General features: G+C 36.3%; 2 protein-coding genes and 1 long non-coding RNA gene across 5 annotated transcripts; all 3 read left to right on the top strand.

The window, feature by feature from the left end:
- Positions 1-1311: 1311 nt before the first annotated feature.
- On the top strand, positions 1312-5969 carry LOC122301439 (protein YIPF1 homolog). Of its 2 annotated transcripts, none has more exons than XM_043112808.1 (6): positions 1312-1595; positions 2267-2306; positions 2443-2526; positions 3780-3945; positions 4930-5203; positions 5554-5969. In XM_043112808.1, exons 1-6 carry the CDS (start codon positions 1542-1544, stop codon positions 5737-5739), a joined length of 804 nt encoding a protein of 267 aa, XP_042968742.1. In that variant the 5' UTR covers positions 1312-1541; the 3' UTR covers positions 5740-5969. The 2 variants fall into 2 exon arrangements, with proteins under 2 accessions (XP_042968742.1, XP_042968741.1); XM_043112807.1 differs by having other exon boundaries at positions 1314-1595; positions 5462-5969.
- Positions 5970-6290: 321 nt separating this feature from the next.
- Positions 6291-8393, top strand: LOC122301440. The gene is made up of 3 exons (XR_006240186.1): positions 6291-7176; positions 7284-7377; positions 8007-8393. It is a non-coding gene; the product is annotated as an uncharacterized LOC122301440 (long non-coding RNA).
- Positions 8394-9584: 1191 nt separating this feature from the next.
- Positions 9585-17088, top strand: LOC122301437 (delta-1-pyrroline-5-carboxylate synthase). 2 transcript variants are annotated; one of them, XM_043112804.1, is made up of 20 exons: positions 9585-9765; positions 10496-10567; positions 10655-10758; positions 10894-10996; positions 11164-11325; positions 12311-12588; positions 13085-13235; positions 13351-13515; positions 13641-13718; positions 13986-14075; positions 14317-14403; positions 14489-14575; positions 14683-14779; positions 14901-15004; positions 15130-15205; positions 15858-16008; positions 16132-16200; positions 16318-16384; positions 16468-16538; positions 16843-17088. In XM_043112804.1, exons 1-20 carry the CDS (start codon positions 9715-9717, stop codon positions 16916-16918), a joined length of 2139 nt encoding a protein of 712 aa, XP_042968738.1. In that variant the 5' UTR covers positions 9585-9714; the 3' UTR covers positions 16919-17088. The 2 variants fall into 2 exon arrangements, with proteins under 2 accessions (XP_042968738.1, XP_042968739.1); XM_043112805.1 differs by lacking the exon at positions 11164-11325.
- The last annotated feature ends 1498 nt before the right edge of the window (positions 17089-18586 follow it).

The following is an 18586-nucleotide window of genomic DNA, read 5'->3' as shown; positions in this document are numbered from 1 at the left end:
TTTAAGAAAGTGATATTTAGTATATTAAAGTAATTTTATATTTTTTAAAAATTTTAAAAAATTATTTAAAAATATGAAAGGAAAAACAACATAAAAATAAAAATACAATTATGCTAAGCAGCACCCCTAACGGTCAATGTTGGGCAACAGCATAGCACTACTCTAAGTTGTGAATCGGTTATTAGTTTATCACTACTCTCTCTTCAATGGCTTTCCCTCTAATAGGAGAAAAATATTCAAAATAATACATGAACCGATAATTCTACCGATGGCAAACAATCTATTTATTTATTTAGTTTAATAGTTAAAAAGTCACTATTAATGAATTTATATATTAAAAAAAGTTTAAAAATATTAAAAAAATATATTTGATAAAAAAAAAAAAGAACAATGCATTTTGAACTGATCGGTACACTGGGGGTAAAAGTATCGGTCTCCCTAACATTATCCCTAACAGAAATATTAGTAATTGTATATCTACAACTTTTTTATAATTATTTTACAACTGAATAATCAATAAAATCATATCACTCCATTAAAATAAAAGTAATGATACATGTACAATCCTTTTTACAACCTTTTATATAATCATGTTTTAAAATAAGAATAATTTATGTAAAATGATGTTACTTTTATAAAAATGCCACTCATTTAAAACATAGTTGTATAAAAAGTTATAAAAATGATTATATGTATCATTTTCCTAAAATTAAATTTTCATATTACAAAATTACCTTCCATTTGGTATAAAGTTGTCAAATAGTTGTAAAATAATTGTAATATTATCATTTTCTATTATTACATTAATACAGCACCAATTATATTACAATTCAATTACTATTATATATTAAAATAATAATAGTTTTTACTTTAATTCAAAATATCGATACTTACAATAGTTTAAAAAGAGTTTTATTATTCATAATTTCATACATCACAAACTATACTTATTTTTAATTTTTATGAAATTAATTGAGTTGCTTTTGTCAAAGCATTAAGCAACACTCGTGCATGCAATTCTGCAATACATGCATGCAAGATTAATGCCTTGCCGACACAATGTCTACTGCTGGGTGTATCAGTCTTGCATGCATGTATTTCGGAATTGCATGCATGAGTATTGACAGTTTTATTTATCACTCCTACACAATATAATTATCAAGGAAAAATAATAATAATAATAAAAGTTTCAAAAAAAAAAAAAAAGAAAAAAAAAATTGAATGATGATTATAACTGGCCCGCGAGGAGCCCCAGATAAACCAATGTAACCATCACGCTTCACTGTCTGTATAAAGCAAACTCCTGCGTGTGCCTCAGACTCCTTGTACGCGCGTGCCAAGATCTCCCGCCCATTAAGCTAGTACCGCTCGGCCTCTGGTCTGATCCTCCGCGTTCCTTCGAAGCTACGAAAAGCAATGTCTAGGGCCAATTTCGTAGCCCCTTTTCTGCTCTCGTAAATCTCAGATTCTGACTCAAATTCTTCGGGACGTATTGACTTCGTAAGCACCAAACGGCAAACCGTACCATCGTTCTCTTTATCATGGAGGAGTCCTCCAAAAGCCTCCCCACCAGCCATTTGCTTGGCTCGGTGCCTGTAAGTTTCGATCCATTTCCGTTTACTTTTTTTTTTGTCTCCTTCTAATAGTAATATTTACGTCACAAACTGCCCTTCTATGCGAGCTGTTCTCGGTACTCTGATATTTCCTCCTTTCTGTATTCAATTTTGAGGCAAATTTATCAACTCAGCCAAATGGTTCTACTAGGAAAATGAAGCATTTAGTTTATTTCTTTCTCCCTCCTGCTGAGCAAGGAGCCTGATCATGTCGATGAATAATGTTTTATAGACATTTCAAAAAAGAATATGCCCTTTTTTGGATAGCGCTAATGGACTTGCCGCAATCTATGTATTCACTTCTTGCCTAACTCTGTAAACTTTAGAGTAGATAACATTTAACTTAATCCCGTGACTATGTTGTATCCGATTCGTTCCGTGATGTCAAAGCAGCATCTTCGCCAAAGTTACCAAATATGTACTTTTGCTGTAAATTAGGTTTACTTTCTTTGGGGTTGAAATCTGGGTCCAGATAATTTATATCGACCTTTGCCCATTAGTTATAATTATGATATGCACAAAGCACATATATACGTTCGAAATCGTATTTAGTCTTAAGCTTCTATTTCTTCTCTGCCCCGACCCGACCCCATCCCACCCAAATTCTTATTGTTACTGTTATTATTGTTATATTTCTGTTTTCTGTTGCGTAGGCTGTCATCAGTGAAGAAAAGAATGCTTCAAACTACGAGGGTATGGGGTTATACTTCCAAGATATTTATTTCCAATGCATTCAAGTGTTTTCTTGTAATCAGATACCGTTATATGTGAATCATTCTCTGCTTGTACCCCTAAAACTTTCTTCTGAACTTATAAGTCTCATATGCAGTCCCTGAAGCAAATATGCAAATATTCCCTCCAAATAGAAGAGGAGAAAGAGGGCGGGGTTATCAAACTCTTGGAAGTCCAACTGGTATAGTTCTTAATTTTCTTTCTCCTGGACTTGTGGCGGGGGGGTTGTGTTTTAATTGCTATATCTTCCATTTAGACAAGTGCGATCCTGATTATTGCCAAGGCTTTCAAGGAGCATGAGCAATTTTGAATAAGTTAATTGAGAACTTCAAATGGTTTAATATCTTTAGAGAGTGCAGTTTAACTGTCATTTCATGTCATAGGATGGCTTTCTTTTCCTTTCTTTGGTCGCAAGACTCATCTAGTTTCAATGCGAGATTCTCTTTAGAATTCCCAGTGAACAGAAAAAAGACATGTTCGTAAGAATTTAGTGTCATGACTGTTTGCTTAACGTGTATCAACATATCAAAAAACCTTTATCTTCCCCTATCCATCTGGGTGGTGGTGATAATATTTTGGTCGAGCTTCTCTGTGCTCCATTAAGGTCTTTTGAACTTAAAGACAGCAGAAGTGTGGAAACGTGAGACAGAAGATCTGATCACAATACAATAGGATAAATATGGGTTTGTCATCTGCTAATATTCTTGAAGTGAGAATTCTGATGGGAGGTTGTTTTTGGTAGTGGAGAAGAGATGTCTAAGCAGAAATTTGTTTAGATTTTGTAACTTATCGAAGTATATCAATGAAAATAAGTAAAATAGTTATAAAGTTTGGTAACAATTTCAGGAAAAAGTTTAGTGAAAAAAATGGAGAAAGGAGAGTTTTTATGTACTAGGATTTTCTTTTCCTTCTAGTTTTTGCTTGTTGATGTAAATTCTTACTCAGCAATTCCCGCTTGTGCTCCCAGTAAATTTGAGTCACCAGAAAGAATTGCACATCAAATTGAATCATTGGAAATAATTTCACATAAAATTGAATCATTGGAAGAGGTATGAATTAATTTGGATGCTGCAGAAGATGTTGGGCCGTTGGCTGGGCATAAGACTAAAACCTTAATGGGTAAAGCTACTGAATGAGAGTTCAGACAGGAGTTCATTTTCGTAACTTATCTGGCAGCTGCATATATATGATTGGGAGATTCTTTGGACGTATTGGAACTTTCTTGCATCTTCTCTACCTAAGGAATGTGTGGTAGTTATAGCACTGAGTTGATAGTTGATACCCAATTTTAAAACCCCAGTCATTTTGTAATACATATTTATAGGCAGTACTATAATTGTAGCTGTCATTTTTTGTGGCACTGGAGACATTTCCATTGACTGCTACAACATCCACGTCATGTTTAATGATCTCTCTGTCTTTCTATCCTTGCAGAAGGGTTTGAGCAACAGCCAGCAAATGGCTGGAAGGGAGTGTTTAATATCTCTTCATATATACAATATTTCGATGTTGATACAGACATTGTCTTAAACAGACTGATGAGTTCTTTTTATCCCATTGGTGGAGATTTTTCTCGCAAGATTGATGCAAACCCTGACTTGTGAGTACTGCATTTTTTTCCTCTCGTTTGTGCTCCTTTAACTTTTCAGAAAAAAGGAATGTGAAAGTAGTAGGCAGTATCTGCATCAAAACTGTTTGAATGGAAATCCCTTTGATATTCTAACATTCGATGCAGAGTTGTAAACTAATATGAAAAAATTAATTTACAAACTCAGTTTCATAAAAACACATCTGGAAGACTTGTTTGGACATCATGAAATGATAAACTAGAACTAAATATAATCAGGGTAAGTAGTTGGATTAAAGATTTAAAGGACTAAGAAATTAGACTTACAAATAACACAATTATGGTAAAGCAGACGAAACTCTCATGTTAACAAAGTTACTGCACCAATACCGATCAAAAAAAAAAAAGCAAAGTTACTGCACCAATGAGATTGTTCTTTGTTTTTAAAAATTTGGGGCCGGTAGAAGTTGTTGCTAAGGACAGATAAAAACCAGAAATCCAGGAAGGTGCTCTGCCTTTTCATCTTTCTTTTCCTCCCCCACCCCCCATGTTGTTGGTTGAAGGTTGCTGCACTTTTAGGCTTTCAATATGCTTACAGTTTCATGACCCTGTCTCGTACTGTTCTGTGCAAATTTAATTACACCTGCAATGCCTCTTCTTTCTTTTCCTTTTTAATCTATGCATAAATCTAAATTCTGGCAAGGGGTTTTCTACAAATGTTTATCTTATTATAAGAAAAGTATGTTAAAGATGTTTTATACAATAAGATTTATGCGTTTTGAACATTTTAACTCTGCCTCCTGATTTACACAAAGCCACAGAACTATGCTTATAGTTTCTGTAAATGAGTAATATATTTATCCTTCGAGGAGTTAAATCTGAGCTTTTTGACAATGTGATAAATACATTTCCTTTTGGCATTCTTTCTGTGCTCTGGATCTCATGGTTAGATGACAAACACAAGGATGATTTTACATGAGCATCTAATATTTGACCTTTCTTTTTCCCTTGTATTAGATACGGACTTATCTGGATATCCACTACATTGGTCTTTGTGCTTGCTGCTTTTGGAAACTGTGCCACCTACCTCATGCAGAAACACAGCGACAGCTCTACTTCTTGGAGCTTTGATGTCAGCTACATGAATGTGGCAGGAGGTTCAGTCTATGGTTATGTGATTGTGGTGCCCTTGGCATTTTACTTCTTGCTTCATTATCTGGGCTCAAATCCTAGCCTTGTTCGATTTTGGTGCTTGTGGGGATATTCCCTCTTTGTTTTTGTTGTGGCTTCAGTAAGTTGCTATCTTCTCTGCTTTGCTTATGGTTCCCCCTCCCTCCCTCCCCTTCTACTCCTATATCTGGATAGATTAGAGGGCTACTGATTTGCATATGTGCACTCTGAAATACTTTCTACATTGAACCTGCATAACTTATCTTTAACCTAATTGTGAACTGCCTTCTTCATTGTGATTGGACACCAAGAAGTCACCTTGAAAAGATTGATGAGCACCATGAAGAATCTAATACATATGCATTGGAATACTTTTCAGTTTCTGTTGCTCATCCCAGTTGAGCTTCTTCGGTGGATCATTATAATTCTTGCTGGTTCTTCCTCAGCATGCTTTGTTGCCTTGAACCTCAGGTCTTATATAGAGGGGAGCGATCTTTCATTGATGGTGGTTGCTGCATTTTTCTTGCAAATGGCTTTGGCAATCTTCATCAAAGTCTGGTTCTTTCCATGAGCTCATGCAGCTGGCCGTGTGCGGTGTCCAAATCAAAAACTAGTGTGTTTACTTTCGTTATGAGACATTTTTTGTTAAGGCAATAGCTGGACGGGAATTTGTCTGGAAGATGAGTTTGCCGTGTGTTGGGATTACTTCTACTCGCTTGGTTGCATTTGTAACATTGTGAAGTATCTGAGTCACGAAGCGGGACCAGAAAGAATTATGGGAGAGGTTGGTGCCTTTGATGTGAGAGATCGTGTTTCTGTGTCAGTTTCAGCAACACCCCAATACCAACAGAGTAGAGAACGCAATCGTTGAGTTTTCTATGCTTTAATCATGTGTAAATATGCTCCATTTTTAGTACCGCGCTAATTTTTTATCATAGCGACTGCCCCGACCAGCATAGTTAATTATTTTACAAGTTGTATAGTTATGATCCGCAATACAATCATCAGCTACGCTTGAACTTCGATACGTAAAGCCATAGCTTGTCCTCTATAAATAATCACTGCTAAAATGAAGCCAAATTTGGCGAGTCGAGCAAACAGTTACAGCTCAATCTCCAATAGTAATTTTTATATATACAGATTACGATCCAATTATGTTCTCAATGCGAATAGAAGGGATGATGAAGTTGTAAAGCGTTAAAGCAAGTCCGATCCAAAAGCAGTAGTTCTTTATCTTTAGCTTTTTAGGTCGAAGCAAACGCACGCAACCTTTTCTTTTGGCACCGAGCCCCTCCAACCGGGTCTTGAGCAAGCGAGGAGTTACAAGAGCCATGGTTTCTTTTGGCACCGGCAAGCTCGCTTCCAAGCGATGTCTATGGCTTTGGAACTATGTTGCTAACAGGGAAGCAGATGATGTGAGTTGTGCAATATTATGGGCAGAAAATGGAGGAAGAAAGGTTATTGGATGCCATTGATCCGATACTACAAAGAAGGAACAAGTGCTTGGGCGATGAAGACAATGAAGGCTTTTTGGGCAGGGACGAATCCTGCTCATGCCCCTGTAAGAGCACTCGCATCCCGTTCTGCATCCGCCCCCCATCCCTATAATTTAGGGAAACTTTTAAGGTTTTCATGAAAAACCTCCCCCCATCCCAATCCCTAAAATGGGGATGAAGTATAGGGGTGCTACAGAAGTTCCCCATATATGGGGAACGACTGTACATCCCCATCGCTCCTGCCCCAACGATTCTCTCCTTCGTCCCGCGTCTTCTTCTCTTTTCCCTACCTCGCAACGCAGCACCAACGAGCACCTCTCTTCGCCTGTAAGTGATTCTCAATTCTTTTCCATCGTTTATGTTTCTCTCTTCTCAGATCGATAGTCTGTGATAGTAAATCTCAATACAATATTGGGGAGGGCGAAGAGGGAGTTGATGTCGTCAGCACCATGGAGGGGCAAAGAGGAGGCTGTCGAGGAGTTTCGGGATGTAAAGCTCAAAGTCACGAAGTAGCCTGGAGTCGAATCAGTGATGTGTGTCCCTCGAAGAAAGAACGACAAGTCCAAACGCCACGACCTCAAAGATGATGATTCGCTTGGTGATTGATAATATTTTACTCATCATTTCCATCTGCTTTCTTTAAATAGGTTTGTGCCTGAATATGTTCTTACTTCAGTTTGACGTGAAATACTCTTGTTTATATAGTTTCTTCAACGGGTATTCAGCATTGACACTGTTGTGAAACCTCGTCCACCTACCATGGCCTATAATATCTCCTGCATTTTCATGCAGTTCTTTGGTAAGTGGATTTCCATGTGCATTTCTTAGTAGTAAGATGGAAATAGTTTAATTTATCTTGTACAATGCAACATTTTCAACCTTTTAGTTCCAAGGATTCTTATTATTATTTTTCCTTTTCGGTTACAAAAATTTACCATTTATGTTTCCCCCACCCTCTGGCCTAATCTGTTATCTTTCACTGCACCTAGAGTTATGTACTTTTGGTATTTCTGCATCATAACAAGTATGCTTGTGGAAGTAATATAATTATTTTTAATGACATCTGTTTGAAGGACTGAAGTATAAATTCAGGTAGATGGTTCTCTCTCTCTCTCACACACACATAAATATATAATAAAAGAATTAGCTAATAAGACGTAAAAAGAACTAGTGCAGAGATCTTCAATGTACACTCAAGGTACCTTATCTCATCAAACTTTTAAGCTCAGAATTTGTTGAGGTTACTTCCAAACCAAAATTTTGGTTATTATCCTTTAAAAAGGGAGCTAATGTTGGTCTCATAATTGCACACAAGTCCATTGAAAGTCTGAAGGATTAGGTCTTGTGATCAAGCCCTTGACATTTTCTTATTCCATACTATTAATTTTAAGTATGCTGCAACAGTTTATGAAAATCATTGCATTGCAGATCCAGAAGGCATTGAAAAGGCTCAGAAATCACTTGGGATGGGGCAGGAAGAAAAAGCTCGCTGTGTTCAATGAAAACTGTGTTCAATGAAAAGGGAGGGGAGTCAAGCAAGGCAGTTGAGGGCATGTGGTTTAATTCATGGTTTTTGACAGTGTCAAGAACTGTTTTACAAATAAAAATAGATGATGTGATTTTACAGGACGAATTGTTATTTGATAATCATAGACTAGAAAATTTTGATTTGTTATGTGGTAATGATGTAGTGGAATAGTTGATTATGTGACTTCATATGAGCCAAGGCTTAACGATTTGTTTTCCTTTTGTGTTCTGTTTTTTTGCGGATGGAATGTATATAGATGAAAATATACTGTTTGGTTTCGGATGAAATGCTGGAGATTAAAATTACTAGGTTTGTTTTTGATATAGAAACGATGATGAAAATCTCATTGCTTTGTGGATGTTTGGACTTCTTCTTGTCATTTTCATTTTAATTCTGTCATCCTTCTAAACGTAATTGAAACTTCAATTCATCACGTGCTTAATTTTACGTTTTTCATTGTTTGATACGTAAAGATCAAAATGCTTTCGGACTCAGTTGTGACTAGTACGTTTATCCATTGGAGTTTAGGATATCTCTCAGTTTATTTTGCTTCTGATTGGCACTAAAAGTATAAGATTCGTAGTATTTTTTTACTAGAAAGTGAAAATGAAAAGAAGATAATAAGACGAAAGAGTTAGTAGTTAAAATTGTAAATGGAAGAGAGAGAAAAAAGTAATAAAAAAAGAATAAAGAAATATTATTTAATAGAATAGAGATAGGGATGAGGAATGGGATGTAGGAGATTTTTAGAAGATGAATAAAATTTAGGGATAAATTTGAGAAAATGTGATTTTGAGTTAAATTATAGGGATGGAGATGAGGAATCGGATGAGGATGCTCTAAGGTCTAAACTATGGGGACAAGCCCCTCTAGTTTAAGCCAACGGAATGCCAATGCCCAATGGTTCCGTGTCTTGTTTTGGATAGCGTTTCCTTTCCGCAGAGGGTTGCTTGGAGGAACGTACACAGAACCGACCTTCCAAGGATTGACTGTTGCCAGCAAAATGCAAGACGTGAGCGCATGACAGATTGAATGTTGGTAGTTCACTAGCTCCAAATGTAAGTGAAATTTTTGGTTAGAAACGTAGGGGGATTTTTTTTGCCTGTGTTTTCTGAGCCACATGACACGACATATAAGCAGACGTACAAACTTTGTTGCGTCCTTACCAAGCCCAAAGCGCCCTGCGCGCCTGTAGTCGTTTGATCTTAGCCAAAAGGACGATAAAGGCGTACGCCGCCTGTGGTCATGTTCGAAAACAAATTAACCTATTTCATGGCCTTGCCCTTCCCAATTACCAAACGCCACATCACGATACCGAGCCCTCAGTCACGGACCGAACTGTACAAAATATTTTTTATTTTCAACTTCCACAAAATCCTCTTCCTTATATAACATGGCATCCTGTCATTAAATTAAATTTTAATATATTTTGTTAAATAATTATTACAATTAGCAAAGGCATCTGGGCCCACGGATTCAGACATCAGCTTATAACGGACATCTCAAAAAACCTAAACTACAACTCCTGTCAAGAAGCTGCGCCCTCCGACTCCGAGTCGCCTCATTTTTTCGGACGGAGTTGGAATCGTCCACCGAAACCACTAAGACATGGATCGTTCCCGAACTTTCGTCAAGGACGTCAAGCGCCTTGTTGTCAAGGTCTCTCTCACATCTTTCTCAACTTCAAATTATCCTTCCTGTTCTGTTATTTAACCAAAACAAGAATGAAGTTTGTGCCACTTCCCTTTTAACCGGGTTTTTTCGGAAAATTTAACATGGCATTCTCTCGTTTTCAATCTGATAATGACAGTATTTAATGACAGTATTCGAAGTTGCTATTTTTTTCTCCGATCCTTTGCTTATGTATTCAATCTGCTCAGCTCTATATACGCTTACTCCTGTATTTGTTAGCAGCTGAAATTGCTCAGAAAACGTGTTCATTGTTTGTATATCGAATGAGGGAAGAAATAAAGTGGATAAGAATTTTAATTGGTTTTTTGTTAATTGATGAGGAAAGAAGCCGACAAGAGATTATAGAAATTTCGGATTTAGTGGCAAATGGAAGGGAATACTGATGTCCAATTGTTAAAACATATCGGTCAAACTCATTGTAGTACGACCTGAACGGACCTCCTTTTTTCTTTGCTTCTATTTTCTTCTCTTTCTTGTGCAAACTTTATTAGCGTTTCCTGTATTTGATTCTCAATTAAAGAAAGCGCGAGTTTTTCAAAAATCATATAATTTCTATATCTTATGAGGTTTTCATTTCAAATCCTATGCGCATTTTCACCTTAAGGAAGCGTCAGTATTTTCACCTTGATTTGCCCAAAAAATTTGAAAAATTGATGCTTTTACACATTTGTTGATCTTTTGTTTTTAACTATTGAAGGTTGGGACCGCTGTTGTCACTCGAGCTGATGGAAGATTAGCGTTGGGAAGATTAGGCGCTCTATGTGAGCAGGTATACTGTATCACGTCAGCTTACATTGTTCTTAAATTGGGAACATGTTCGGTGGTTTTGTAATATTAGATTTTGGCTGTGATACAGATTAAGACATTGAACTCCCAAGGTTACGAGGTCATTGTAGTGTCCTCTGGTGCTGTTGGTCTTGGCCGTCAACGGCTTCGATTCAGGAGATTAGTCAACAGTAGGTTGGACACTGCTTCCATCTTAAGACAACAAATTCTAAAAAGTTAATCAGATCTTATCTTAGAACCCAGGGGTTGGGGGGGTTAATTTTGAGCTAGTTTGAATTGTTTAAGAACTTGGCAATTTTTGGCTTGCAGCTTTGCCGATCTTCAAAAACCACAAGTTGAACTTGATGGGAAGGCATGTGCCGCTGTTGGACAAAACAGTCTTATGGCTCTCTACGACACATTATTTACTCAGGTAATATGATGGTTGAGCTATATCTGTTCTCCTGTATTGGAGTCTGATCTGATCTTTCTAGGTAGACTTGTTGGGTGCTTTACGATGGCTTTTCAGTTTTCATCCTTTTTTGTGTATGCTTGGGATCAAATGTCTTAAATCTCTTTTGACTTTTTCCCTTCCTGCAGCTGGATATCACATCAGCTCAGCTTCTTGTGACAGATAATGATTTTAGGGATAGAGATTTTAGAAACCAACTGAGTGAAACTGTAAAGTCACTATTAACTCTGAAGGTTATTCCTATATTCAATGAAAATGATGCAGTCAGTACCAGGGAAGCTCCATATGTGGTATGCTGCCATTCTTTGGCTTCTTTGTTTGTGCTGAAAGTAATTTTTTTTTAACACAAGCTGTTCACTATTATTATTATTATTATTACTGTCAACAAGTAGTAGTATGGGTAAGAAGCCATCCAACCTAACTTAGTAAGGCTGTAACACGATCAAGCAGTTGACAAGACTGTGAATAGTAAAAAAATTCTGGAGATACATCTTCTTTCGTCTATGGGCTACAGTTGCTTCTTTTCTGTCAATTCTCTCACATTTTGTTCAAAATTAATCTTATTGGGCTTTATTGCGTTACAGTATTTACTTTTCATTAGCTACTAAAAATTTATTATCAGGTCTTTGTTGAGTTGAGGGTAGGCTGCTACATAATAGTGATGAATTTGGATTGACAATTAATACCTGGATACAATGGATAAGGATGTATCCATTTCTTATTCTTTATGGAGAAACTGTTCATCATTTGCAAAATGAACCAAGTATGTGCGCATGCACTCACTGAACCCACATTTCAAAGAATACTTTTGGGATAACGGGAAGATGACGGCAGATTCAAGCATTTACCATTGATATAATTTAAATTAGTATCTTATGACCATTTTTGGCACATAGCCAAGTTTCAAAAATATGTTTCCTAGACTGCCTCTTAAATTACATCCATTCCAAATTGTGGTACTCATTGTGCAATTTATTCATATAATTCTGATCACGACCACTTTTCCGGGATTCTTCTGGTATATTTTGGTATAACGATAGTGTGGCTGCTCTACTAGCTTTGGAGCTAAAAGCTGATCTTCTTGTTTTATTGAGATGGCAGATTCAAGCATTTACCATTAATATAATTTAAATTAGTATCTTATGACCATTTTTGGCACATAACCAAGTTTCAAAAATATGTTTCCTAGACTGCCTCTTAAATTACATCCATTCCAAATTGTGGTACTCATTGTGCAATTTATTCATATAATTCTGATCATGACCACTTTTCCAGGATTCTTCTGGTATATTTTGGGATAACGATAGTTTGGCTGCTCTACTAGCTTTGGAGCTAAAAGCTGATCTTCTTGTTTTATTGAGTGATGTAGAGGGTCTCTACAGCGGCCCTCCAAGTGATCCAAACTCAAAGCTAATCCATACGTACATTAAGGAAAAACATCAGGGTGAAATTACTTTTGGAGACAAGTCTAGGGTGGGAAGAGGAGGTATGACTGCAAAAGTAAAAGCTGCTGTCAGTGCCGCTAGTGCTGGCATCCCAGTTGTTATCACCAGGTATACTATTGTCCTATATGCCTGTATTTCAATACTTGGTTAAGCATAGTGCAATGACTGACAATATGTCCTGGAATATCTTCTATTCAGATAATTTCTATTGTAAAATGTCCCGAAACATTTTTTTGGCTGTGGCCTGAGTCAGAAATATTTTCTTAAAAAAAGAAAGAAATAAGCTCATTTAATAAACCATTTCTACTTTCTGTAAATTAAACTAGGAAAAGGAATCTTACATATCTGTACAGGATATTATATTTACATTTCATTCACTTCTGTTTCCAAATTTTTCAGGTTTCCTTTCTCAATTCAGGCTAAATAAATTATGACCCCTCCCCACCTTCCCGTCCCTCCCCTACCCCCACCTTCTGCTGCTACATCTCAAAAGCTGCTCTCTTTTTTCCAACTACTTAAATAACTAGTATGAGTTAGGGGATTGATTTTGATTTAAGCTGGCCTGCTTTTCTTGATTGTGTGATGATTTCTTGGCTGTTTCTAGTGGGTACGCTGCTGAAAACATCATTAAAGTCCTTCAAGGAGAGTGTATTGGAACCCTTTTTCATCAAAATGCACATTTATGGGCCCCAATTAAAGAAGTTGGCGCACGTGAGATGGCAGTTTCAGCTAGGGAAAGCTCCAGACGGCTTCAGGTATCGTCGTGAATGAGCCAAATTGAAGAAGAAACTTTAACTATTGATCAGAGTGAATGTATTAAGTTTGTAAAATGAAGTTACTTAAGGTATGCCATAATATCTCATTCTGCAGGCATTGTCTTCGCATGATAGGAGAAAAATTCTTCTGGACATAGCCGATGCCCTAGAAGCAAATGAAAAACTAATTTACTCTGAAAATGAAGTGGATGTCGCTTCGGCACGGCAAGCAGGATATGAAAAATCCTTGATAGCTCGGCTTGCTTTAAAGCCAGGGAAGGCAAGACGCAAAACAACATAAGATTGTCTTTCAAAATGTTTATTTATTTATTGAATAGTGTTTATTTATTGCACAAAATGTCTAGCTTAAGTGCTTGCTCTGAATGGATTTATTGTAAATAACAGATTTCAAGCCTTGCAAATTCAATTCGTGTGCTTGCAAACATGGAAGATCCAATTGGCCGTGTACTAAAGAGAACACAGGTGAGCAAAGGTGATTGTAATTATATTTTCAGGCTTTTGGTTGCCTAACATTCCAACGCCAAAGGCAGAGACGTATTAGGAGTTCTATATCAATTTGAAGTCTAATCTGCAATTTCTATTTCATACACAAATGAATGAAACAACCTATTTTTAGCTAGCTTGGTATTTTTTAGGATTTCTTGGAGAGAGACAGCTTTACAATCTGTATTCCAAATAAGATATTTTCAGTCTAACATGTAATGATTCTGTTATTATTCTTGTATCCAGCTTGCAGATGGACTTGTTCTAGAGAAAACATCAAGTCCCTTGGGCGTTCTACTTATTGTTTTTGAGTCTCGTCCTGATGCACTGGTGCAGGTATATAGGACCTAACGTTTGGATTATCATTTGCAGCTCTTAACACTTTCTTGATATTGTGAATGAGTTTATTTGGTTTTTATGCCTTTGGGGGCTGTTGTTCCTCGATCAACTTATAAAAACCTTCAAGTAAAACACAAGCTAATAATAATATGATTTTAAACATAGTATCCTTTGCGAGCGGCTTGCACTATATTCGAATGATTATAACATCATTTCATCCTTTTTATCATTTGAATAGATAGCTTCCTTGGCAATTCGAAGTGGAAACGGACTTCTCTTGAAAGGAGGAAAGGAAGCCAAACGGTCAAATGCAATCTTACACAAGGTTTTGTTCTTACATATAAATGATGTTTTTATTTTATTGTTGCTTAAATCATTCATTAAGTCACCCTTCCTTTTGAAATTTGTAGGTCATTACCACAGCCATCCCAGAAAATGTTGGAGGAAAACTTATAGGTCTTGTGACTTCTAGAGATGAGATTCCTGATCTGCTTAAGGTTTGTAGAGTTTATGATAAATGATGGTCTTTTAAACATGTTCACTATCAGAATATTAATTGAGTTTAGATCCAAGTTGGAATTGAGCATTCATGTTTGTGTGTCAGCTTGATGATGTAATTGATCTCGTGATTCCAAGAGGCAGCAATAAACTTGTATCTGAAATCAAGAATTCCACTAAAATTCCCGTTCTGGGCCATGCTGGTGAGGCAAACTACATATATTCTCTTGTTCATGTATAATCTGCAATGTGTGCTTGCTCAGGTTGGGTAAAATTCCTCCTTTAGAAAACACAATGACTAAAGCTGCGTTATTTTCTTCCCAGACGGAATTTGCCATGTTTACATTGATAAATCTGCTAACATGGATATGGCAAAGAAAATTGTTTTGGATGCAAAAGTAGATTATCCAGCAGCCTGTAATGCAATGGTATAACCTACCTATTGTATACATTTTTTTTTTTTTTCTTGATACTCTCAGTTCTATTGACCTTGAATATCATTACCGTAAGTTTGGATTTACCTTATCTGTTGTTGCTCTGTTGCTATTCTCAGGAAACACTCCTTGTACATAAGGATTTGGTTCCTACTGAAGGATTAAATGAGATTATTGTTGACCTTCAGACTGAAGGTCAGGCTTTCCTTGCATGCTTAGTTTGGGGGTGTTTGTATGCATCCTAAGTTTCTCTTTATATTATGAACCTCTATACAATCAACTGTGGCTAGTCTCTCTTTTTTTTAACTTTTCCATATTTGCGGAAGTAAGTTTAATTTGATCAGTATTTTTTCCTCGCCTTCTATTTAATAGAAACTTGAGGATGATTTTCAAACTAATTTACTCCTTTCTCGTATTGAGCATCTTCACTTTCAAGAAGTCCCTGTATATAGATATTCATCTTCCCATATCACCCCTCAACATTTCAAATTACCAATGAAGACACTCATTAAAAGTCGTGTCACCTTTGGACAATTTGGTAAAAATGATATTTTTGTTTTCCTTCATTAAGCATTCTTGCCATTTTGGAGGGAAAAGAATCCAAATGGGACAACAGGAGTGTCAAAAGTATATCCTTTGGGTTTTGCATTACAGTGTCAGATCAAATTGGAGGCAGTTTCAAAGGTCGAGATTTCATTTCAGTGTCTTCCAGATGGGTTTTGTAAACAATGGTTTTTTACTAAATGCAAGAAGTAAAGTTGTTCTATATCTTTTCAAACAAACAAAAAGGCAGAAAATGCCTTTAGAAGATTCTATAGTATAGCCAACTGACATACCTCTTCTGCAGGTGTGATGTTATATGGAGGGCCAAGAGCAAGCTCCTTGCTGAATATTCCGGAGGCACGATCATTTCATCATGAGTACAATTCAATGGCTTGCACTGTGGAATTTGTGGATGATGTATATGCAGCCATTGATCATATACATCAACATGGAAGGCATGTTAGCTTTTTCATTTTAATACAAAACATACTCTCTCTCCGTGTCTATGCACGCATCCATATTTACTTCCTATAGACTGGGAAATGTATCAACTTCACTTACCTCTCATATTTTGGCAGTGCACACACTGATTGTATCATTGCAGAAGACCATGAAGTTGCTGAAGTTTTTCTGGGTCAAGTTGACAGGTTGAAATATGTCTATATTATGAATAGATATAGTCCTTTCTTGCTTCTGTATCCTGATTCCTTTTTTTTCATCATTTGAATGTTTTCAATGACACATTTAATGCGCTTTGTTGGCAGTGCTGCTGTTTTTCACAATGCAAGTACCAGATTTTGTGATGGGGCTCGATTTGGACTAGGTGCAGAGGTATAATAACATCATTTAGGAATTATTCAGAAAATTAGTTGAGTCGTTGCTCTTGCATTTGATTCTCCTCGATGGCTGAATAGGTTGGGATAAGCACAAGCCGGATTCATGCCCGGGGTCCAGTAGGAGTTGAAGGATTGTTAACAACACGATGGTATGAACTACTGATATTTGTTGGTAAATTTAATGGATTCAAAGTTCTGTCATTTTTACCCTTCAATGAATAACACAGGAATCCCTGATCAGTAACAATCCCTGTAATGCTAGCGCAATTTAGATGGAACTATTTTATTTTCCTTTGGTATTATCACATGCACATAGTCACACACCACGTATGAATTGATTTTAGCAAGGTAAACGATGCAGCTTCACAAGGAACACGTCTTAGCACTCGCAGGGAGTCTAAAATGGGTATAAATATGTTCTGTCGATCTAAGTTACTCTTGTTGCACATGCAGGATTCTCAGAGGAAGTGGACAAGTGGTTGATGGTGATAAAGGGGTGGTCTACACCCACAAGGACCTCGCAAACTAGTCCCATAGTTCATGGCCTGATAATTACTAGTCCATTCTATCAATTCACTTTGTTGCCAATGCCCCCGAAATGCATTTGATCCTAGTTTTCAAACTCACCCGGTTTACATCCCCGTAAGCTTTTCAAGTATGATGATTTAGGACAATATCGAAAGTTAACTCTTTTATTTCTGTTTTCTTTGCTTTGGAGATTTTATTTATCGTCGAAGTCGGTATATTTTTTTTTTTCTCTGCACTTGTGAGAACACACCCTATCGAATAGGGAGTTAGTGGTTTCACTTTGATGATTTTCAGCAAAGCTAGGTAATCCCAGGAATTAAAGCCAGAAATAGAAAAACTGATCAAATAAATGAATTTAACATACCCTAGAGTTAAATCTGCGCACCATATCATAAAATATCATATATGTGCATTTGCATATGTTTTAAAACTTATGTTTTATAGTTAATAAAATAAATTGCCAAGGTTTTATTAATAATGAAAATCCACTCTTTTCTAACAGTTTTATATAAGTTTCGTTTCTGAAAAACAACAATAGATAATATTTTTCTGTTTCTTGACTCAAAACAAAATACTCAAGATTCACAATAGTCACAATATATCAGCTACATTCACAAAACCAGCAGTACACCAACACAGATCCAAATATCAATATATAAAGCACTTCACAGAACAAATATTATGGTCGAATCAACAAGATAAACCAAGAATAGATATACAAAAAAATTACAAGAAAATAAGTATGAACAATAAAATAGGAAAGCAAGGAAAGAACACACTGAGATACGTGATTCGATTCTAATGGTCTACGTCCATGACAGGAATGGCTTCAGAGATCTTTATTGATAAATCAATGAATCATAGAGAAGCCTCAGTTCATAGTGTTACAAAATCCTCTCATTTCTCACATAGAAATCATACAGATTTCTCCACTCAAAAGCAAACCCTAGAAAACCCTAGAAAATCGCCCTTTCCTCTCCTCTCTGCCTCTCTGATTTCAGCCGATACAAAATGAGTTCTGTCATTAGGGTTACAAGACATAAGTGAGTATATATATGGTACAACAGATCTGCAACACGTGTATTACTTAGGACATCTTTTCAGATACACAACACATGCTCCTCACGTACCTGTTTAATGCTAATTTAAAGTTTCAGGGAACCAGATCGAGCCACAAGATCTTCAAACACTTAATCACATTGTAAACTCATTAGTAAGCATAAGGAAATGAAAGAAATGTATTGACGTACATATTACAGCAAACGTGAAAGAAAACTCGTATATCCATAATAAGAAACTCAAATAGTTTAAAAATACACGGCATTTATATACAACAGTATTACAGTCAAAACAAATTGTTTTCCGGATAGCATAGATTGTCGTCTACAGACCTAAATGGATTGGACTAACCTCTTCTTGAAATATAAATTAAACAATTAAAGTCATTTTTTTCAACCATTTAAATTGTGACGGATTAACGAGGTGTTATAATAAAGCTAATTTCGACCTTATATTTCAACCTCATCTAAGTAAATATTGTACAATATTAAAATATTCGATATTCCAACGGTAGTGGGTTGACAGATACATCATACGATACCTAGGCACTTATGTGTGGTGGTGGGGTGACCCAAAAGAATTATTGTTGTTGTGCTGCATGTTCTTACTT

The sequence above is a fragment of the Carya illinoinensis genome, chromosome 2 (assembly GCF_018687715.1).
Source record: "Carya illinoinensis cultivar Pawnee chromosome 2, C.illinoinensisPawnee_v1, whole genome shotgun sequence".
Taxonomy (NCBI): domain Eukaryota; kingdom Viridiplantae; phylum Streptophyta; class Magnoliopsida; order Fagales; family Juglandaceae; genus Carya; species Carya illinoinensis.
The sequence above is the reverse complement of the archived record's forward strand: the minus strand, read 5'-3'. Positions and strand labels throughout refer to the sequence as shown.

Excerpts from the sequence above, each read along its gene's own strand:
- LOC122301439 (XM_043112807.1), top strand. The coding sequence starts at position 1,542 with ATGGAGGAGTCCTCCAAAAGCCTCCCCACCAGCCATTTGCTTGGCTCG. Across the intron at positions 2,527-3,779 it reads AACTCTTGGAAGTCCAACTG|AAGGGTTTGAGCAACAGCCA; the intron begins GTATAGTTCTTA and ends CTATCCTTGCAG. Across the intron at positions 3,946-4,929 it reads ATTGATGCAAACCCTGACTT|ATACGGACTTATCTGGATAT; the intron begins GTGAGTACTGCA and ends CCCTTGTATTAG.
- LOC122301437 (XM_043112804.1), top strand. The coding sequence starts at position 9,715 with ATGGATCGTTCCCGAACTTTCGTCAAGGACGTCAAGCGCCTTGTTGTC. Across the intron at positions 10,759-10,893 it reads AGGAGATTAGTCAACAGTAG|CTTTGCCGATCTTCAAAAAC; the intron begins GTTGGACACTGC and ends TTTGGCTTGCAG. Across the intron at positions 15,206-15,857 it reads TGTTGACCTTCAGACTGAAG|GTGTGATGTTATATGGAGGG; the intron begins GTCAGGCTTTCC and ends CCTCTTCTGCAG.